Source organism: Mustela putorius, unplaced genomic scaffold (genome assembly GCF_011764305.1).
Source record: "Mustela putorius furo isolate JIRA1106 unplaced genomic scaffold, ASM1176430v1.1 tig00000095_pilon_pilon_pilon, whole genome shotgun sequence".
NCBI classification, from domain to species: domain Eukaryota; kingdom Metazoa; phylum Chordata; class Mammalia; order Carnivora; family Mustelidae; genus Mustela; species Mustela putorius.
In genome coordinates, this window is record NW_025421280.1 from 2,757,129 (window position 1) to 2,780,125 (window position 22,997).

Consider the following 22,997-nt stretch of genomic DNA (forward strand, 5'->3'; position numbering starts at 1 on the left):
AGAATTTGCATTTGTAACATGCTCCCTGGTGACACCCACGCTCCTCTCCATAGCACCATGCTTTGTGTAGCTGAGGCCAGTCTGTCCCACAGTTGCAGTGTAAAAGGCGTTAACTTCTTATCTGTTGGAGGCCTACGTGGTTCTCTCTGGAAAGCCTTGCCTTGAGACCGAGTGCTTGCACCTGGACTGGTCTCCTAAGGAAAGTTCTCTTCAGTAAATACACTGGCCCCACCCAACAGTTGGTTATCCATGGGCTGTGAGAATCTTAATTCAGGTATCGATATTGCTAACGGGCCCTGTTGTCTCCATTAGAAATCTCATACCTTTCTACCGACCATGGTTCTGCTCTAAAGATGTCCAGTCTCCCCACCGCTCACATTGACCACAGAGATGCCAAGTCCTTTAGAGAGTCTGAGGTCACCAGACATCAGATGGTCCCACTGTCAACTCTATAGCCATCCAATGGCCCCCACACCCAGTGTGGGAAGGGAGGCATGCATCAACAACTTGCCATTGGTGCCCACTCTACCTATCCTGGGCACCTCAGAATCTACCCTTCTCCCTGGCATGTCTATGACAGCTTTTTTATTTTATTTTTTTTTTTTTAAGATTTTATTTATTTATTTGACAGAGAGAAATCACAAGTAGATGGAGAGGCAGGCAGAGAGAGGGGGGGGGGGAAGCAGGCTCCCTGCCGAGCAGAGAGCCCGATGCGGGACTCGATCCCAGGACCCTGAGATCATGACCTGAGCCGAAGGCAGCGGCTTAACCCACTGAGCCACCCAGGCGCCCGTCTATGACAGCTTTTTCCTAAATATCCTCTCTGGGTCAGCACTTCCCTCTAGCTCTTGAGAAATAGGGAGAGAAGTTGGCCTTTTCACAATTCAGAGCAGGGGGTGCAAGAACTAGGTGTTTACGGTGACCATCTGACACCACATGGGGGAGCTTATCTCTGCTAGCAGGGGCCTCTCACTGGAGTTCCGATGACGTAATCACCGAGCCCTCTGATACTCAGCCCCACCTAACCCTGGTCTCCAGCCTCTGGCTGTTGCACAGTTTCTGAGTCGACCCTTGCTAACTGTAGGATGATCCCACATTCTTCTCTTAAGGCTGACTGATGGTCTGTTCTCCACAGCCATTCAACACCAAACCTATTCATAATCTTTGTGCCTGATTGGAGCCTACCCTTCGTTCATCACGTAACATAATGTCACCATTTTTGTGTGGATGCACGATTTGAGGATTTGCATATGTTGTGTTCTAATTGTGTAGTAGTAAAAATTGAAGGGTCACTTTTAAAAAGATTTATTTTAGCTCTGTATTTTGAAACACTCTTTCAAATATGCTTTCCTTTATAGTATTCGGCTGTGCTTAATGTTCATGAAGGGTGGTTTAATGAGATGAGGACTTACAAGCTAAGGGCATCATTATATTATTGAAATAATACTGAAAGTAAATTGGCAGATACCTGTAGTTTGTCCTGAAGTCACTTATTTGAAGAGCTTGCTTTAGTTCTCTTGGCGTGGACAGACAAGGCCCAGGAATTATAGATGATGAATAAGGAATATACCACTGATGAAATTTCCTTAGAGCACACGATGTGTTTTCACATCTCTTCTATCTTTGTACATTAGGTTTTCTCCCTTTCATTGATATTTTTCATTTGTTTGGGGATGTTATTTTGCTTTTAACTCCGTAAATGGTGTATATGCCTGTGCTTTTCGATTAATCAGCCTCCCAAAGGTAATGATTAAAGTGTACAGATGTGGGAAGCCACAAATACAAAGACAGCTTACATCTCACTTTTCTTTTATATATATAAATGATTCCCATTTTGCAATACCTTAGCATCATGGTCATTGTTCCCATAAAAAATACTGTATTTTGTGAAATGATACAATTATGAGGCATTTCCCATTATGTAGACACCATGTCTTTAAATTATAGCAATTTCTTAAGATTTTAAGGCAAAATGAGCTCTTAGAAGTATGATTAATAGCAGGGAATGAGGCTAATGCTGGGTCATCAGTGGCACTCCATTACAAAAAAGGTTGGACTAATAAAAGCATCCATCTTTTTGACCAATAAAGCATTTGAATGATATGCTTCCAGTATTTATCCTATAGTAGTTCATTGGTAACTGAGTAAACTCTGAACTTAGGTTGTAGAAAGGCAGCTGCATGTAAGCGGCCGCAGAGCTGGTCCTCGATGGTGTGGGCAAAGGCAGGCCTGGGAGGGAGGCTGACGTTGGATCTGCCAGTCTGATTTTTCTGCTGTCTTCTGCAGGCTTAACAACCCATGGCACAGGAGCCCTCTTGCTTTGGGGGCCAAGAATAGAAAGTCTAGTCTGTTGATTATTTCTCTACTGCCATGTGTGTACACGGTAGGCTGTCATCATTAGGAGTGCCGTACTCTGGAGTCAGGGATACAACCTAGTCCGCAGAGAGGTCTCTTAAGTCTCCTCGTGCCCAGTTCCCCAGTACGGAAGCTCGTACCACTCACTGGTGTGTTGGAAGAGGATTTTTAGGTGGTTCATAAATCATTCACCAGTTCTCATTATTGCGATTTGATGTTGAAGCAATTCCATTTTCATTCGGTTTTAATCCTTCTGATAAAGCCAAGGAGAAAGTTTCCATTTGGTACTAGTATGTCTTTAATCTCTCTCTTCCAGTTGTAAGCTCATTATTTAACAAAGAAAGAACATGGCTCCCGCTCAGAGCCTTTGTGGACAGCAGGATCTAGCTGGAATTTAATAACATTGGTTGGGTTGTATTACATTTATTATAAATTCTTTCTCTTCTATAAAGGGATACACACTGGCTTTCCATTTGACGAAATGATACAAAGTTTCCTCTGCAATAGATTTATATGTTTGTCAAAAGTGAATACATTTTAAAAATAGCATTGGTGGAGGTATAGAGGGAGATGGCAGAAATCATGAACATGAAAGTCGAAATGAATGTTGGAGCCTTGGATGCTGGCTCGAGTGTCCACTCAGGTGCCATGACCACTCTGAGAATCTCCACGCTTGTGGGATTTTCATCCCAGAGAAGATACGTATGTGGCAAGAACAAATCAGTCCTTGCCACACTTGGGTCCACCCAGAGTTCCTTGGGACTGTTTTCAGTTTTTGAAAGAGGTGATCACACCGGTTATTTAAAAAACTTCTTAGTAAATGGATTCTTTTATAATTATTTTATTTTATTCACTTAAAGTTATTTTATTTTGCAAATAATGCTTATAACATGGGGTCTTTGGGGAACAACATAAGTAACCTGGGTCCATTCATATGAAATCGGATGTGGATTAGGGTATTTACCAACTCAACTGAGGCAGAGGAGAAAGGCACATCATTTATCCTGTTCTTGGTAAAGAATCAGTAGAACTATTTTTGAATATAACACATCCTCACTTGGGGTAAGGTCATGTGCCTAGGTTTAGCTGGACTTTCAAAACTCTGGGATTTATTTACAATTGGACTTGATTGAGGGAAATGGTTTCAGCTCTTTGGATTACCTTTTAGAATTGTAAACTCTCTTTATGAACCTTCTCTGGCACTCCAGTTCGTCTAGGCTCTAGGAAGAGAAAATACAGATGAAAGTCAGGAGAGCTCCCGGAAAAGACTGGAAGGGCGGGTAGGGGGTAAGGAAGATGGGGAGTAAGGACCGCGGGGCACAACATTCTGCTTTTACTTCATTTCTTTCTCTCTGGTGTTTGCCTGGAGCCTCAGATAAGGCACTCGGCTTCTCTTTGTCTGCTGTTCCTCTCGGCTGGGTGGAATTTGAGAACGGTTCCCAGAGCGCTGGAGGAAGAGCCTCCGTGTTAGCCAACACCGTTGTGGCATCAGCGGGTCTGCGTCCTCATTACTTGGTGGGAGGAGCAAGGCTGGGTTGCCTTCTCCAGGCCAGGGGAACAGCTCGAGGCCCTGAGGGTTTTCTAGGGCATAAAAGGGAGAGCGGTGCCGCGGTCCCTTCCTCCTGTCCCTGCGGAGCTTACAGGTCCACGAGCCTGAGAAAATTTCCCCTGCCGGGGCACGGGGCACTCATTGGACATTTCTTCTTCAATCTTTGTCGAGGTTTTAGGGGCCGCGTTGGTTTGGGGAAAGGAGACTGTGGGCAGAGAGGGACTTGGGAAACAAACCACAGCACAGCAAAACAAAAACACAAAAGAAAAGGCTCTCGTTACTTTGTGACTGGGACGTTCTGGTGGCCGAACAAAGATGAGATGTAGAAGGAGGCGGCGGGAGTGAGAGCAGCTAGAGAAGGTTAAGAAGTTTATAGTGGAATTGGGCTCGGTATCAGGGGTGCGAGAGGGGACCCCTGAATTTTTGTTTCATTTGTTAGACAGAGATGGAAATTCCAGTAATCCGAAGGTTCCTGAAGTAATTGCCACAGGCGTCTGCAGTGTGTCTTTAGTTGTGGTGTTTTTGTTTCTTTAAATTTCATTTTCTCATTTTCAAATTTTGCTTTGGTTCTCCAGCAATGCTTTACTGTGCTGTACTGTATTTTTCTAAATACAGAACTTTAAAAAATTAATTAACTGAAAATAAATGTAAGATCTAAATACCAAACTGGTTTTCACCATGTTTTGCTTATTAAATATTAAGTAATGGAGAGATGTCATTTGCATGTATCACAATTAAATAGTTTAGTAATATTAAACAATCTGTGAAAATGGATTAAAAAATGCTTTAATTGTCAGTTGTACACCTAAATATAGTATCTCCGATAAAGCATGGTAGCTTCCTTATAATATACAGCAGGCTGTTTTACCCATTCTGTACCCATGAAGCGAATTTTTGAAGATGAAACATTTTTTTATGACACTTCTGTTAGTGGAGACATTGACTTATTCCCTTTTCGAAGACCTCCGATTTCTTTGATAGGCCAACACACTGAACTCCTGAGCGGCTCTGTGTAGCATCACCTGATTAATTTATTTATATCTTGTTTTTTAAGGGCAAAAATCATACCTGGATAGTTGGATTTTTGCAGCATCCTTGAGAAACATATTTATCTGCGTGTGGACCCAGTGTACTTAAAGGTATCTTGGAACAAGAAACTGCTCGAGGAGGAACATGGGAGCTCTCCCTCTAGGAAAAACATTTAAGATCTCAGTTGATGTTTGACCCATATATTTCATTGATAAAAGAGGAAGAGCCCAGGAAATGAATGTAGAGTTACTCAAGCATGAAAACATTCCAGTCTTTTAAAGCTGTGACCAAATCCAATCCTTAGTAGTTTAAACCATGTGGATGCTTTATTTTTATCTACAAAGCAGGAAGTAAAAAGGCATGGACTGAGCTCTGTTTGCTTCATCTGGGGGTGACCTCTTCTTTCTTAAAGGGGGCCATCCCTTTATTCTTATTACTACTATTATTATTATTATTTCTGAGTAACGTTGTCAGTAAAGAGTTAACCGGATTTCACTTGATTTGCTCTGGCCTTATATGATGATGAGTAATGCGAGGTTGGTAACAGCAAATTGTTGTTTATAAGCAAACATGGCATTGTGCAAACAAGCAGGCCTGGTCTCCAACTGGTTTGATTTCATGGTGGTCAGCAGCTGATCTGTGTTACATACAACCTTTCTGCCTCTCTAAATGTCAGAAGAATGACTGTTTGTTTATCTTGCCTTCTTTGCAGCTGTTTACTCTGTAATGCATTTACCTCGACCTTGATTCTCGAAGAGGGGCCCCGTTCTCCTCCCTACCCTGTTTACACTCGTCCTGCCCCTGGTGTCACCAATGAAATCTGTTGATTATTCCACCTGGTTAATGTTAAATTGCTCTTGTAAGGTGATGTGTTTGTTCATAAACACAAATGCTGGGCCCCTTGTTTACTGTACCCATGGCAGCAATCCTTATTAAACAAATATCGCTTTGTTTGCGGGGTGCGAGCAGCAGTTGATCCTGCAAGGTCTGTTTAAAAAACACACACACATTTAAAAAAAAAAAACACACACACACACACACACACACACAAAACTTAAATACGAGAATTTTGATAAAGAAAGAAAAAGGGGAACTTGTCCCTGGAATGTGGTTGAAACAGACCTAGGTTTGCTTTTCTTATCTTTTGCTTGGATGAAGGGGCTGGAGAGATTAGCAAGTTGTTTGGTTTTTCTAAGAGATTTCCTTAGTGTAATGATATCTATGCAGTTGTTTGCTTTTTTCAGAAGGGAGAGAGCTCTCCTGAAAGGCCACTAGCTTAGCAATAGAACATCAGATGGCTAGAAAACTCTTTGTGGAGCAAACAAGGACTTAGAAGGTGTAGGAGAAAAAGTCTAGTGCTATGAACAAGGAAGTCACCTTCAAAAGGTACAACCCTTGGATTTTATGTTATTGTGTGTGTGTGTATCCTGTGTTGTTGTGTGGGCTCCCTATGTTCTGTGTGATGGGGGTACTCGCTCAAGTTTGAAAAGGGAAGATTAACTTTGAGTTTAATGTATTGTGAATCGATTCTCTGTGATATGTACGGAGACGTCCTAAGTGGGAAGAGACCATATAGTGAACATACGTGATATGCTTTTACAGGCTCGTGTCTTAATTTTTACCTGGTATTCTCACCTGTCTCATTTTAAAATGAGTTTTATGCCTTGTATCCTTTCTAATTAAGGAAAGGAGACATTGTGTCTCTTTGTTCAGTTTGATGTGTGTGACTCTTGTCCCTTGGTCACCGGGAGGGAGTCACAGTAGATAAGACCAAACATTAGCCTGTCCTTTGTCATGTTTTGCAAACAGCAGAGAAAACAGCTTACATCATCTTTGTTTTTTGTTTTTTTTTTTTTTTTTAATTATTGTTTGTTGCTGTTTCTGAATTTGTGTTGTGTTTCAATACTGGGCAGGGCCTGCTAGCATTTGCTGTAAATTACAAGGATGAAATACAGACTGGGGTGAGGGTAGAAGCGGGGGTCATGACCTTCAAGAAATTGTGGTCTTTCATATCAAGAGAAAAGCCTGTTAATCTGTCTGTAAAGGCAACTTTTTCGGGGGGGGGGCGGGGGGGGAGATACATGTATGCATACCGAAGTTTTTGAAGGATAAAATTAAATAATTGTCCCTTGGACACAATGGAGACGTGCCAGCGCAGACCGCTGATAGCTTGCATTCACTGAGCTGCCATGATGCTCTGAACATATTGTTCGCTTTGGCCACTAGAGCAGTTAGGGGCTGGAGGCAAAAGCCGGAGGTACGTGAAGTGTGTCATCATGCACAGCGACCACTAATTGATGTTAGGAACCTGGCCCCATGTATATGAAACTCTATAATATATGGAAATGGAAAAAAAAAAAATACTGACCTGGTTGTCGATCACTTTATTCTACGGGGCTCTGTGTGACAATTCAGTTGTTTGAATGTTCCAATGATTCAGGTTTGGCAGGCCTTGTGAATTCTCCAACTTAAACTCTGTTGTGTTCTGTAAAAAATGCATTTTGATTCAGCTCCCTAGAACCCCCCGGCCCAGTCATACCCTGAGCTGCTGAGGCTTCCGTGTAGCAAAGCAAACAGCCTAGCCCAGGATTGGCAAGCTCCTTTCTGGTCTCTGTTTAATTATTTGAGCTCGTGTTGTTGAATGTGCCAGGGAGTGGCTATGCATTCTCCTTTGTACTTCAGTTTCCTAGAGCAGCTTCCCTCCAAGTTCCATAGTTTTTGCCCACAGTGGCTACGATGACAGCGCTCAAACTCCTGTCTGCGGGGAGGGAAGGAAAACATGACCAACAGCAGCTGAAATTCTGAAAATACAGACATTTGTAACTTTTAAGGGGTGGGTGTTTTTACCGGCGCCTATTGATGACTTCCGAACACCGTGGAAGTTTGCTAAGGCAGGCTGTTCGCGTGAGACACGCACGTTTGCTCCGAACAACCTTGCTGCCTTGGTGTTGGAATTCGGGACTTCTTTCTCTCTGGAAATGTAAAATCTCTTGTCTTTACAATGAAAGCCTGGTAGAGAAGGGAAATCATGTTTTTATTAGGAACATTATTTTATTACCACCCTGTTCCTCTAACTGTTGTGAGTCATGCGTTACAGGGAAAATTAAACATCCGGCTCTCTACCTTTTTCCATTCCAGCTGAACTGGAAATTAACTGTGGACCGTGGATTTTGGTAGGGTTTTTCACTGATGGGTTATCTTTACATTTTCAGGGATTAGGACAGTCCTACTCCCGTTATGGCGTAAAATGATTTAATAGCATACGTTCGTTTCTCCGTTTCAGAAATCCACAATGATTAGTCCTTCCAAGTGAAGTACAGGACGCAGAGTATTTTAAAGGTAGGACCATCATGGTGGTGGGCAGCAGAAGCCCTTGATCTCATTTGATTGGGAGTTTGGACTGGGACTTTTCTGTCATTTAATCATTTAGCTAAAAATTCAGCAGTTAGGGATAAGTTCCTACTATAGCAGTCCCCCTATAGCCACAATTTTGCTTTGTGGATTCCGTTACCCGTGGATTGGGAAGCAGATGATCCTCCTTCCAAAGTATTGTCAGAACACCTGTCGTTCACCTCACTTAAGCTCATCAGTAAGACATTTTGTCATCTCACATCATCTCGCAAAGCAGAAAGGTGACTACAGTATAATAAGACATTGCAAGAGAGGGCTAGAGATCACATTCACATAACTTCTCTTACACTAGATTATAATAATTGTTCTAGTTTATTATATTATATCTAGTGTGTGTATGTATGTATGTGTGTGTGTGTGTGTGTGTATAAAATTATATCTAGTTTATCCCAGGGTCCTGGGATTCAGTTCCACATCTTTCTCCTTGCTCAGCTAGGAGCCTGCCTCTCCCTCTGCTTGTGCTGTCTCTCTCTCTCTCTCAAAACAAACAAACAAACAAACAAACAAAAACATAGTGTTTGTAGGATTCAGTACTGTCTGCAATTTCAGGCATCCACTGGGGGTCTGGGAACATATTCCCCATGAATAAGAGGAGTTACTGTGTGTGCAAGGTGTGCCTAAAAGTAAAAGTAAAGTTCAAAATAAAGGGTTTTTTGTTTTGGTTTGGTTTGGTTTTTTGGGGGGCGAGGGGGGGTTGGCTTTTTTTAATTGTTACTAAAGAAATGGAGTTAGGCCAGGAAGGAGATCATTTTACTCTGAATGCCTCTTTGTCCATTTACTTCATAAACAGAGGGTACCTCTAGGTTGATTGATAAACACAAACTAGTTCTTAGTTCTTTTTTCTCCTCCTTTGAACTATAAAGGTAAGAGAGCTACCATATGACATTATTAACAACAAACCTAATTATCCTCTCAGACTTCTCCCCAACTGAGGACGCTGCTTCATGAGCACCCAAAGCCATAGGTTCTCCCCCTCAGGCTGTCTGAGATGTATCCAGGATCGCCTCACCTCTATCCCTTCCTTTCCAGCCCCAAGCCCTGCTTTTCCTGCAGGAGTAGCTCCGTGAGGACACATGTACCACGGCTTTCCAGGAGGGGTGCTCCAAGACCTGGTTCTCTCTCTACTGAGAGGCCCACCCCGACACTTCCATGACATCCTCAACCTCTGCTGACCTCAGATTTGGGAAGATTCCAATTTTGCCCTTCTCTCCCATATGGCTATGTAAATAGCCTTTAAAAACAAATGAACAAATAAACAAACATATTTTTGACTATTCCATTGCTCCTCAACTTTTTCTTCCTAAGTGCTAAATGGAATTCCAGATTTTTAAAGATAGATCTCGATATCTCCAGTGCACGATAAAGTTGATAATACATAAATCATTTTTAACAACAGGTAATATGCATAATTTATGGTGTTACAGTGCTATCTTTTTGATATTTATGATGGATAATGCTCAGTTTTTGCCCTCATATTACTGCTTTAAATTATACCACAAGAAAATTAATGAGAAAGTAGATTTATGGGTTTCATTTGTTTGTCAATTCGGAAATTAATTGGGTGTTAATTTTAGCCGTCCCTCATCAGACCAGGACTTCAGTCTGTGTGCATTAGTTTGCATTCATTGTAGCTTACCTCCCATTTACTGTGGGTCACTAGCTTTGCATACATTAAAATAGCCCTCCGGCTCATTCCCTTGATTACTTTTTGAACTGCCATGCATTAGAAAATTTACGCCTTTCTGTTATAATTATGAAAATTTGGTATTGGAAGATGGTGCTTTCGTAACTCAGCACACCGACTTCGCTTCCTAAACGTGGCCCTTGGATGGTTTTTCCATGGAAGGGGACCCCTGCCATCGGGGGCGGTGGATAGGCAGACAGTGGTGTCTGATCACAACTCGTTCGGGAGTGATGTCAGATGTGAAAACGCTCAGTGTTACTTTGTTTTTCTTGTTGTTTCTCCCCCCACCTTTGAGAGTATGCCTTGGAATCTCCACCCAGTGGCAATGATTCTACATCTTGGGGCGCTTCCTTCCTGCCCTGGCTTCACCTGCTCCCTTAACCCCTCAGTTTCACTTGTAATCCCTCCAGCAGCCCTTCCTCTGTTCTCTGGCACCTAGTGCATCTTGCCAGGTGAAGGGCGAGCACTTGCAAAGCTTGTGCCATGTGCTAGGAAATGCGAAGTCTCCATGGTCAAAGCCGGCCTTACTTTGGGGATGCTTTCTGTTCTTGAGTCCCTATTTTGAGTGGGAGGAACTCCTGCAAGAAGATGGAGAGCAAGGCACTGGGTTCCTGTCCTGGGCCACCCTGCTGTTTGCCTGCTGGCAGGGAGGAATCCCCTTAGCTGCACTGTGCTCCTTTGAACTCCTTTATGTGTATTATGTTGCCAGGTCGACCTTTTGCACATTTAAAGGGAACCCGTTCATTTATCTGATGAAACCCAGAAGTAAATGTATGCTTCATATCTTAATGCGCACAAGTTTTTCTTCTTTCCTGAATCACATGGACATGATCAACGTGGACTTTGAATCATCATGATGTGACATGCGTCCTTCTTGGGAACGAGAGCTAGCCTGACTCCCACCTTTATTTTTGTCCTGCCTGTAGACTCTGCACAGAGTCTAACTGATGATGAAGTAGGCACGCCTCTTGCTCAGTAATTCCACAATACAGAAAGTCACATGCTCGCCCCATTCTTGGAGTCGCTGTCTTCCTCCTGCCACCCCTCCGTCCTTCCTCCCACCCTTCTTCCCCTTCTCTGTCCCTCCCTGCCCTGTGTGCTTCCTTGCTTCTTTCCTCTTACCCCCCTCCCGCCCTCCCCACCCCCCATCTCCAAGAGCTTCTGTTATCTCTTCAAAATACCTCCCATTTCCTTCTTTCCTGGTACTGGATAAACAATGAGAAAATGAGCTCTGCTTTGGGCTGGGGGAGGACCACGTCCTCACCGTCATCATTTTCCTACAAGTGATTTCACCGTTAACTTCTCTTCTCTTCTTCCCATAGAAGTAGAAATATATTTTACAAAACGGTGTTTAGTTTAATTTACACATCCTTTCATGAACAGACCAAGTTCTTTAAGGGCATTTATTCTGCTTCATATAAATAATTGATCAGCCAAGTTAATTTACTTCTGCCTGACTTGGTCAACCTTAATTAACTGCCCTGGAATCAAGACTGAACTTTTTGTTAGCTTAAAATCTTTCACAAGCATGATAACAAGGGCTTTATTTTCCTTAAATTTTCAGCATCAACACTGTAACCAAGGAAATAATCATAATAATAAAGCATTGCTATAATTTACTATAAATACATTGGCCTGGACATTATGAATTTTCCAGAATACTTCCAGGGTATGCTCTGTTGGCAGCGACAATAAATAAGCAGGCTAAACTCAGTTCTTATCCTTTTCTACAAGTTCCTTCAGCACAAAAATCGATCTTCGGAAATCAGTAGCTCTGTCACGCTTCCAAGCAAGACCAGAAGTGGGTCATTTGGGCTTCCTTCCGCTTTCTGACATCCACGTGATTATGGCCTCAGCCTTCACAGGGGTGTGTTGAACGGGTCGTATGTGACTTAAACAAAACCCGCTCATTCAGAGAAGACAGGCAAGAAGCCAGAGGAAGATTTGTGTTTATTTTCAGAAGGCTTGTTAGTGGGGAGGGCTGGTCGCCTCCTCCAGGAGCCATGCCTTCATATCCACACACTCCGGCTGATGGCGTATCGTTTCTTGCTCTCGATTTGCCGTGGAGCAGGGCAGTTCATTGGTTATAAGGAGTCCTAGAGGGAAGAGGAGGTTATACAAACTGAGTGTCTATGACAAGCTCCCGCTAAGAAAAGAAGGTACAGTGTTCGATGTCAGAAAATGCACCTGCCTCTCGAATACACTGACCTGCTCTCTCATGATTCTCAAATTGTAAAACTCATAGAAAAAGACAAATAGAGATGTTTGCTAAAGAATGCGGACACTTTCATCTTCGTATTTTAGATGCTTTTGTTTGTCTACCTGCCACCTTGGTACTATCTTTCCTGGAATTACTTAGTTTTTTTTTTTTTTTTTTTCATTCACTTACTAATGGACTACCTTGCCGAGGACTTTGCAAATGGGAAATTCTCTGTCATTCATAGAATGGACAGGTTGATGTCTGAAACAGGCAAGGATGATGGCCGTATCTATTCCTTAACCTACGGAGCTTTGGTTTTCTTATCTGTAAAATGGGATAAATTTCACCTGCCTCCTCTCTTTGATGGACTTGTTATGAGTTTGAAAAGTACCTCAGAGAGCCTTGTAGTTTGTGGAGTGTTGTACAGACATAAAGCCTTATTAAATGGCTTGGAACATTCCATAGAAAGAAATATTGCCAGCCCAGATATTGTTAGAAATGTTCTTAGACATCGACACTCCTAATTTTTCACATGTGCTTTTCAAAAAGCTGTTTTCTCCTGATTGGTGTGGGAGATTATGGGAAATTTTAAATCTTGCAACCTACATACTACTGTTAGCACTTGACTAATTAAGGACATCCTCAGACCAAAATAATCCTTTATGCAATTTCGGTCCCAATGCCTGCACTCTCACAGACCCGATTCGCAAGCCAAGCTGCTTGGCGAGATGCCTGCAGAACTTCTCCTGGAGGACTTGGCAGTCTTCTTGGAACTGCGTAGAGCAAAACCTTATCAAATTGTGGATTGGAGATCGTCCCTACTCCACCCACCACCACGGTGTCAAACCCAGGAAACAGAAGCAGGGCCAGTCTCTTAGACACCTGTTCTGAGGTCAGGCATCCCAATGGTTGCAGGCTGGGAAAAGCAGCATTCTTTCATTCTTTCCTATAGCTCTGAGGACAGGATATGTGGCTAACTAGGCCCCCTTCTGAGGGCAGGTAAATATCTCATGTGCAAACCATGTTTTTATCTTTTGGGGGTTGGTTTGCTGATGTGAGTAGGCTATCCAGAAAGTTTTAAAAAAGAAAAGTGTTTTTGTTTTCTCTTTAGGTATGCTTGTGACATACCTAAGAATTGAGTGTGTTTCCTTGTTAACTCTGCTAGGACAACCATTCTCTCCCTCAAATACCTAAACACCACCTTTTCCTCCATTTCTGTACGAATGGGCAGGTTTGTGAAACAGAAACATTGGGGGGAAAAGTCCCCTCAATTTCACAAATTAATTCCTTTTTGGCAACAAACGAGGTACTTGTATTGCCTGGTTCTTCTTAGAGAAAGTTTTAGTTGTGTTTTTGATAGGTTTTATACTCTGTAGACAGTAAGGATATAAAGGCAGTTTTTAAGTGATTCTAATTCTGGGAAAGTCTGATTTTAAGAAAAGAGTGTGAATCAGCTGTTGCTTCTGAGTTTGTTTTCTACCTGTCAACAACAACAAAAAATGCCATTCTTAATCCTCTTCAGAATTGGATTAACTTTAAACATAAGTCTTCTGGGTTTATAAAGTTTGTACTTAAGTTGGATCATACAGGGCACTGAAAGGAAAGGAAGAAAGATGTGAATTTTTCTGCTTTTAATTTTCCATTAGGCTTTTGTGGAAGTCGGTAGAAAAGGGACTTGAACCAACTTCCAGCAAGAGGGCAGCCTCTAAAGATGTCCCAAGTGTTTCAATTTCCCTGTTGTCACATATTGCCGGGGGGGGATGGGGGGGTCCGTAATGCAGATTGCACATGTCTTTCCACGATGCACGAGTATTTGTTACAAGTTTTCAGCCCTTTGATCTGAGATCGGTGTTTCACGTTGAGGTTTTAATATTCAGACATTTCTCAGCTTTGATATTGGAACTGTCAGGTCCTTTAGTGACTATTGCTTTTCCTGTTCAAAGCTCTCGTTTGTGAATTTGGAGTATGACCCTGCCATTACACTGTTTGCTCCCTACTACACCTCAGCTGTAAGAAAACACATGGTTAAGAACGTTGACATCCAGCTGCACTTGTTCAAATCCTGATTGCACCACTACTAATGATTTATGCTGGGCAAATTAAAATGGTCCTCATGGGGGCCTAGTTTTCTCATCTGCATACTGGAGATACCAGTGGCATTCAGAACTAAACTGGGAAATATACGTAAATCACCGGCTGGTGGGCTTGGTACGGCACTGGTAACACTTGGTATTAGTAAATATGATCTTTCTTTTGTCATAACCAGATGCATTTACTGAGAGCTGAATTGTGGGTCATGGTTTTGTACGTTGAAAGTAGCTGGGCAGAACATGAAATATATTTACATGTATGTAGGTGATATCCTTCAGCTGCACATCTTGCACTGTACATATAGACATACATACATACTTACAAACACCTACACATATATGTTTTTTATTAGACACTTCATAATTTTGCATTCAGACCTTTCCTTTGGTCTGCCTGAGGCCAGATTTTTCTCCAAAATAAATATAAGATGTCCCAGACCTTTCAGGCCTTAAAACAAACTAGAGGTTAGTAATTCAGCATGAGAAAATCCCCTAACTTTGAATAGGATTTCTTAGGACAGTTTTAACCATAGGACAAAGATCAGAGTCTGAATTTTTTAGCTCCTGAAAAGTGGGGTGGGGGGAGGGATTCTTTTTTTTTTTTTTCTTTCTTTCTAAATGTGGCTGATCTCATTGGAATCACCAATTTTGAAGACTTCTCAGTACCGGAATCATTCTGGGGAGTACAAATCTTTAAATGCTCTTGTCTTTTTGACCGTGAGGGTGTTCGGCTCAAATGATCTCAGGGCCCTCCCGGTGGTGTGTGTCCTGTCTTGATAGCGTGGGGCTGGAGACTTTCTCTCTAGGCGTGTACCACCCCAACGCAGAGCCTGCACACACTGAAATTGAGTGTTACACCTAATACGCTACACACAACTTACTCCTTTTTTTTTTTTTTAAAGATTTTATTTATTTATTTGACAGAGATCACAAGTAGGCAGAGAGGCAGGCAGAGAGAGAGGAGGAAGCAGGTTCCCTGCTGAGCAGAGAGCCCAATGCGGGGCTCGATCCCAGGACCCTGAGATCATGACCTGAGCCGAAGGCAGCAGATTAACCCACTGAGCCACCCAGGCGCCCCAACTTACTCCTTTTTGAGAAAAACATCCAGATAGTCACAGATATTTAACCATAAATCCTGAGTTCCCCCGAAAGTATTTTTCTCCAAGGGGAAACAGCTTCTTGAAAGGACCACTAGGAACTCTTGAAGCTGTCCCGACCCCTCCGTCCTCAGACACTAAGGGACTAGCCCACAACCCAGGGCCAAGAGTGTGTGAAAGAAAAGGACAACTGTTTACAGAGTCTGGCAACACGGAAGGCAGGGCCCTTCTCCTTCTGTCCAACAACTGTTTTAACAGCTGCTTTTCTCTCTCTCCCCTGCTCCCTCCTGAAAATCCCTCTATCAGGTTTTTGAGTCATGATGCAAGAATCTGGGACTGAGACAAAAAGTAACGGTTCAGCCATCCAGAACGGGTCGAGCGGCGGCAACCACTTGCTCCAGTGCGGGAGTCTTCGCGAAGGACGGTCCAACGGGGAGACGCCAGCCGCGGACGCCGGGGCCGCCGAGCTCGTGCACGTGCAGCAGCAGCAGCAGGTACCGTGGCCGCCCGGCTGCGCTGCGCGGGATGCGGGGGGCCCGCGGGGCTGGCGCTCCCGCTCGCCCTTTGCACTCGTCCCCGTGCAAGTGTTGGAGGCTCAGGTGGCGGGCTGGCCGCCTGTCAGAAACAGCTAACGCGGGGTGGTGGCCCTCGGAGACTAGTGCTCAAGCCCTCAGGGAGCTGAGACTCTTGGAAGCTACTCCCCCTGCCCCCGCCCCCTGTCTTGGGGAGCAGTTGTTAAAGATGAGCTTGAGCGCGCCTCTTCCCAGGCCCCACCATGGCAGCCTGAAGCTGAACTATTTGGGATAAAAAACGAATTGCAAAAATGGTTCCCTATGCTTGAGTTAAAAAGTCATACTCATAAACGGGCTTACTGAGAGTGGTGAAGCACGACACCAAAGGAGGGATGGTGGATGAAAGGAACAGGGGATGGAAGAGGGAGTGGAAGCCAACAGTAGAAGCAAACGGGCAGGAGTGGGTATGCAGCAGGCATAGCATCCACAGCACAGGCTTCAGTGTAAGAAGTGGCCTCCTGCTGCCTGGAGGAACTTTGGGGTGCGGACCACTGGCCTATGTGTCTTGTGTACATACGGCAGCTGGTATGGGGCTAAGTCCTCTTAACGTTTTACATTAGTTCTTATTGGTGGTTCCCCCAAAGGCTTGTAAACTGGGACATACTCATTCTCCTTACGTTCTCCATAGTCATGTCAGTGGGTACCCTTGAGGGACGGATTAAATATTTCCAAATGGTAAAGGTGCCATTTTGGTCTTGGATTCATCTACTCAGTACATAGTTGTGGTGCCCTTGCAAAAAGATGAAAAGTAACACTGCATCTTCAGGCCTTTCTGGAAAAAAAAAAAAATTAGAAATCTTTGGGGGATGAGGAGGAGGCAGGCGAGCCTTTTCTCAAACCATTTTCTTGGAAAGTGTATCGGGGAAGGAAAGGAAATCCCTTTTTGTATGAGGGTTATAGCCTTTGACAGGCTCTGAGGATGTTTCATTTTTTTACTTGCTGAGAAGTTTTTAAAATATGAAGAATCGTTACATTGTTAGTCTGTTAGAAGGTAGTGGAACCTGCTGGGGGAAAGCTAGGACAGAAAGAAAAGGAAACTAGCAGACATGCTCTGTTCTCATGACCAGCACTTCATCTATGTGATGTGACCTCTGTCCCTGGTTGTCCAGAACCTTCTGTGCCTGCACCTTGGGTACCCCATCAGCTGGAATTTATGACGTATGTTGTGCGGAAGGTCGTGCACTTAAATGAGTGCCAATGGCAGAATTCTAACCACTGAAGCAGTTGGCCAAACATATCCTCAGATGGTAGGACAGTATCCGTGTGCGCATGTGTCGTTCATGTGGTGTTCTCGGTTACTTACGGTTCATTGGAGAGAGCCGCTGGGATCTTGGAGTGCTGTGTTCTATGTCCTTACCCTACAGAGGCCAAGAGGCACCAGTTCTTGAGCAGTTGAGGTGTGGTGCTCTTGGCCTATGGGGTGGGAATCCCACATGCTTAGTATTTAGGGTACATTAATTAAATAAATGGGAAATTCACTTCTTTAGAATTTTATATGAAGAACTAAAAAATCATTTACCATCTTAAAGTAGTAAGTCGGCCAAAATCTTTATATATGTACCATACACACACACACATACACGCATGCAAACACACACCCCTACACCAATATCAGCAACAACACATTGGCCTCATAGAAGGCAGTTAGGAAAGTGCATGTTAACAATCTTCCTTAAAAAGCATCGGTAACAAAATTAGTTATCCACATCTCCCTTCTTTATCTTGGCTGTGACCACTTTGGAAAACATGGTCTTATGTGTTATGGGTGTCAGTACCTTTTGTTGTACTTTGAAACCCATTTTAAATACTTTTTATAGCAAGTTTACTTTTATTTGCTATTGATATGATTTAGGAAGAGAGAGTGTGCTTGGATTTATGATTGTGGCAAAAACCTCACATACTGTGCTTGGTAGCCCTTTTTGATCTTTTAAGACAAAATACTGACAACTGTTTGCCCCTCCAAGTGTATGATGAGGCTCCTCACAGGTTGTTGGGGGACAAGTAAATCTCTCGATGAATTGGGGGCTGGGGGGGTAGGAATAAGGGATTGATAAAATTTTGCAGGACTAGAGTGAACCTAGTTTCCTTCCAGTCCGAAAATGGCAACAAGTCAGTGCTTTGGAGAAATGTGAGGGTCAACATGATGGACTCGGGTTGTTTTCGTCATTTTTATTCTACAGGTTTTTACTTGAAGTGAGAATACCAGCAGTGAGAAAATCACAGCCATGCTGAATTCATTACTGCGGTAGTCACACAAAACCACGGATAAAATTTCAATAACTGCAGGCCACAGTTGAGTAAACAGTTGCACTGAAATTTAATTCCTGTTGACTTTTCCCCCATTCCTCGCCAGGGGCACATTCTGATTCTGTAGTACAAAGACAACAGGGGTTACAGCTTTGATTAATGTAGGACAGTGGAAGAGAATTAGAACTGTAAAATATGTTAGATGTCCATGGAACAAAAAGATGTGGCTTAAAAGGGCTTGGTATAAAAATGAGTTAATTATGCTGTGTGTAACACTGAATGTTATAGGATTTTCTAGTTGCACCAGTGCCATCATTGACAATATAGGGAGAATTTTTGCCTAGTGCCAGGACTTTTAAAATAAATGCAAGCCTTTCCATGTTTGATTCTTATTACCAAAGATAATTACAAATGATAGCAAGTGCCCTTTCAGAATGGAGAGCTTTCACAAAGATTAGCTGTGGAATGAGTGACTTCTAAGCTGGGACTGGTCTATAGGTTGGCTAAATTAGGTCTAAGAAGAATTGTTTAAAAAGGAAAAAAAAAGAATTATGTAGGTGACAACCTAGAAAAATCAGAATCTGGCTTTTCCATCTTCTCTTGAAAAACCAGAAGATCTGGTAACCCTAGACCAATATTCCTACAAGGACAACAGTTGTTAGGAGATGGATTGCACGTGAAGTCAAGGAGCCTGCTGCTCTCCAGGCTGCCCCAGCTCCCACCCAGCAGCATTGCTCATTTGTGGCCCTCTAGGCAGGGGGGTTGGTAATTCTGCAAGATGCCATCATCACTCAGAAGCCATCACCAAGGAGAGGTGCTGCCAGTAGCTTGGAGGAACTCGCCAACACACTCCCCAACTGTCTTCCTTCCTCAAAACGAAATGTATTATCTCTGTAATGTTTCAAGCCTACTTCTATCTGGGCCATGAAACTATTATAACAATAGTTTCCTAATAAGATAATTTGATAGAGTTTCCGAACATTTCTTTTAGCCACTGGGTAATTCTTTACCCGATACCATAACTGCTTTTTATTTCCTATTATGCCTGCCCCATTTCTGGGTCTGTAAGAGTTCTGTACTGGATATGCACTACTCCATTACGAAACTCAGCAACAAATACTATTACCAGTTACTGAAGTTTTTTTTTTTCCCTTAAGAAAGGGTTTTAAAATGTCCAGAGCAATTTCATAAACTGTGTGGATTAATGCATTTTAAAAGTCTTGAATTTTAGAAAGCAGAATTTTATTTCCATATTGCTGCAAATGAGAGCTTTTTCAGATAAGCATATTACATAGAGCATAATGTTTAGAAGTTTCTCCATATACAGCATATGCTGTCAGGTCAATTAACAGAATGCATACTAGAAAATGTTTATTCAATAAAAATGAATAGCTGTTAAATAAAACAGCTATTTCTTAACAACATTCCATTTAATGATGGGGTTTTTTTTTTGGGTACCACCTGGCAGTTTTATTGTCTGCAAATCAGGATAGAGAGAGCTTTGGTAGCTGTGGTTTTGAGGTGTGGCTATTGTTTTATACGAGGAGGGCAGTGTGGAGGTAGTCTGTGAGAAAGACATTAAAAAAAAAGATATATTACATATGGGATTTAAATATGGATTATTTAGAGAGTGTGGATAAGTGACATATTTGTTTCATTCATTGACATTGGTTCTTTGACATTTGGTTTAAGGTGTTGGACCTTTTGGCCCGAAAGATACCTACACACCATCAACATGTGTCTATATACACGTTTCCTGTTAATAATGTAAAAGAAAGAGAGGAAAACATTGGATGAGTCCTAAAGAGTTAAGAGAGGTAGGAAGGACAAGTAGCTTCTGAAACATCATGAGAGGGAAGAAGAGGGATTCATTGGGTTGTATTTTGCCCAGGACCAGAGAAGCTCAGAGAGACAGGAGGAGTGGGAGGGGGCTCGAGAAGGAAATCTGGCTGTGTATGTTCATAGAGGATGTAGACGATACGCTCTCAGAAGGGCCCAGGAGAATCACGGGTCTCTTTCTTGGAATCTCCTGATGCGAGTCACCAAAGGATAATGACCAGAGTGTAAACCTGTTAGCATAAACCCATACACAAAAATTAAAGATTCTTCTCTTCATTTTCAAAATGGCAGAATGAATGTCCTCATTTTGTTCTTGTTACCAAAATGACTAGTGGCTATCAAGCAAAAGAGGGAGGTTGTCCTGCCAACACTTCCAGCTTGAAGTGCCCCTATAAAAAACAACGTGTAGGAGAAATTTCTCTTGGGTTTGGATGGGCAGTAACCTCCGACGAAAGAGACCGCGCCTGTGCGCTTCTCATTCGTGCTCGTATTCCTTTGTGGGAACCACGTTACTGTTATTGTGGTCATCCTTTGCCTTGTTCCTCCTTCTACAGAGGGAGGCCCAAGTGATTAAGTGTGGATTAGTACAATGGCCAGGTAGCAATGGCCAGTTCCGCCTTACCATTCTTCTCTTTGCAAAGAGAACTATTCCTAACTTTGTTAGGAATACATACAATGGAATATTACTCAGCCATCAGAAAGGATTAGTACCCACTATTTGCATTGACATGGATGGAACTGGAGGGGATTGTGCTAAGGGAAATAAGTTAAGCAGAGAAAGAGAGTTATCATATGATTTCACTCATATGTGGAACATAAGAAATAACATGAGGACATTAGGGGAATGAAGGGAATACTGAAGGGGTGGAGTCAGAGGGGGAGATGAACCATGGGAGATTACGGACTCTGGGAAACAAACTAAGGGTTTCAAAGGGGAGGGGGGTTGGGAGGATATGTTAGCCTGGTGATGGGTATTAAGGAGGGCACATATTGCAATGAGAAAAAAATAAAAAGTAAAATAAAAACAAACAAAAAACACACTCAAATGGCCTTTTGCCTTGCCAATAGCAGGGGCTGTGCCTGAAAGGAGGGTCTTTTGATGCCACTGGAAGGGAAAAGATAGTCAGCATCTCTGGTTCTAAGAAGGGAAGCTTCTGGAAGGTAATGTAGAATGTAGATGATCGTAGTTTATTGAGTTCTCTCATTGAGGCAGGCACTCTGATAGGGGCTAGCACCTTCCTTCAGTGGTGGGTAAAAAACTCAAACTGTAATTTTTAAGGACGCACTCTACCAAGTTAGATTCTTTCTGAACACAAGGCAGAGTTCGAATATAGAAGCTATTGATGATCAAAAAATTTGTAGTAGGAACTGGTGTCCCCAAAACATTAGCGAAAACCATGCAAACAAATTGAGATAAAAGTGAGAGAGGAATTCGGATAGTTGTGACAAATAAAGAAAAAGCAGCCATAACAATAACAGACTCCCACTTTTCCTCCATTCCTTTTGTGACTCTTTCTGGAAAAGGCACACTTCACCCTGAGTGCTAAAGTAATTTACTCTGGGAGTTTGGACCTCCCTGTCATCAAAATATTGTCAGAGATTTAGGTAACCTGTGATGTGAGCCTTATATGAAATCCTTTCAAGGTCTGATTACTAAACAGTTGTGTGTCATTAATTTCTCTGTTGAAAAGTAAGATGGCATGAGAAACGACAACAGAGAAAGAGCCAAATATAGAGAAAGCTAGATGCCACGTTTCACCAAGAGTGAAGCCTACCCTCAACTTTAAGCCAAAGCATCCCTACATTGCGAAGGCAATTTTAAGCCCTGACCTGTGAGATAATAATAATAATAATAATAATAGTGATAATAACAATAATAATAAAAAATACCCCCTCTCGCTTGTCTAATCAGAAATCTCTTTTTGAACTTTCAGGAGGTGTGACTTTAATGGTAATTTGTTGACAGATTAGCCTCACTGATTTCAGGGAGTTTGTTTTGCAAAACTGGCAGGCCCCTCTCTGGTCTCCGAAGGCAAGGAGCCTACTTTCCTGTTTTGCAACTGCGTGCGTTTATTGACAAGTAGTGCTGAGCGCGCAGAATTGGTCTGTTTGTGTAATGAAACCTATACAGCTCGCCTGATGGAGCCGAGTGTACTTTTAGGTAGTGCATAGATTACTTGATAAAAAGGGTTACAAGGTGACTGCTTTTATGACAAAGTAGAATGGCAATATAAATGTGAGTGGTAGATGGGACCACAGAAGGGAAGTTTATATAGGGAATTGAACCCCGTACTAGAAAGTTTCTTTTCATCACTTGGTCTTTGAACTCCAATCTATTGTAATTATGAAGTGTTACTTGTAACATTCCAGAGGCCTTTTGCTAAATACTGTGTTTGATTTGGTTCAGAGAAATACAACCACTTTTTTTTTTCTTTTCCCCTCGCGCAAGAAAATGTGGTGAAGAGAATTTCACATACTGGCCTGGCCTCAGCTTTGTTCCAAGTGAGCTAATAAATGTGCTACACTGGAAACTATGTATTAACTTTGTTTCTTTGCTTTGGAGTTCTTGAAATGCGCTCATTCATTTGTTGTATATTCTTTCATGGAATGAAGACTTTGTGGTGCAAAGCTGCCTGTGTGTAAGGAGATGTGCATGGTAGAGTAATTAATTCCGAGTTTATTTGCCTTAGAGCCTGAAGAGCCTGGAGAGCAAGGATGGGAGCAGTGGGAAGGTGGTTCGAAGGTTACCTGGGTTCAGCTTGTTGGAGGTTCAGCTTTTTGGTCTTGGGTTTCTAAGCCAGGGAAGGTTTCTATTCAGAGAAGAAAGGCCATTCAGGAGGAGAAGTACAGAGGATAAATTATAAGGTTAGAGCTGGCCTGGCTTAGAAGGAAAGAGATTTTTGAAAGATTAATAGCAGTGACAA

The 22,997-nt window shown here is 42.5% G+C and overlaps 1 protein-coding gene and 1 long non-coding RNA gene across 12 annotated transcripts in view; one reads left to right on the forward strand and one right to left on the reverse strand.

The window, feature by feature from the left end:
* FOXP1 (forkhead box P1) overlaps positions 1–22,997 on the forward strand; it is a 528,267-nt gene that overhangs the window by 279,467 nt on the left and 225,803 nt on the right. For 7 of the 10 annotated variants that reach the window (XM_013052518.2, XM_013052512.2, XM_013052546.2 and 4 more), the window contains one exon: positions 15,722–15,909. In XM_013052518.2, the coding sequence (XP_012907972.1) occupies positions 15,733–15,909 (177 nt within the window). In that variant the 5' untranslated portion in view covers positions 15,722–15,732. Of the gene's footprint in view, positions 1–6,189; positions 6,320–7,657; positions 7,767–8,216; positions 8,273–15,721; positions 15,910–22,997 lie in introns of those variants that run through there. The other 3 variants (XM_013052529.2, XM_045088482.1, XM_013052533.2) reach the window with 3 other exon arrangements.
* LOC106005108 lies at positions 753–7,575 on the reverse strand. 2 transcript variants are annotated; one of them, XR_006609121.1, is made up of 4 exons: positions 7,302–7,575; positions 4,973–5,092; positions 3,517–3,575; positions 753–2,742 (listed from the first exon to the last, which is right to left on the reverse strand). It is a non-coding gene; the product is annotated as an uncharacterized LOC106005108 (long non-coding RNA). The 2 variants fall into 2 exon arrangements; XR_001178271.2 differs by lacking the exon at positions 753–2,742 and having other exon boundaries at positions 3,181–3,575.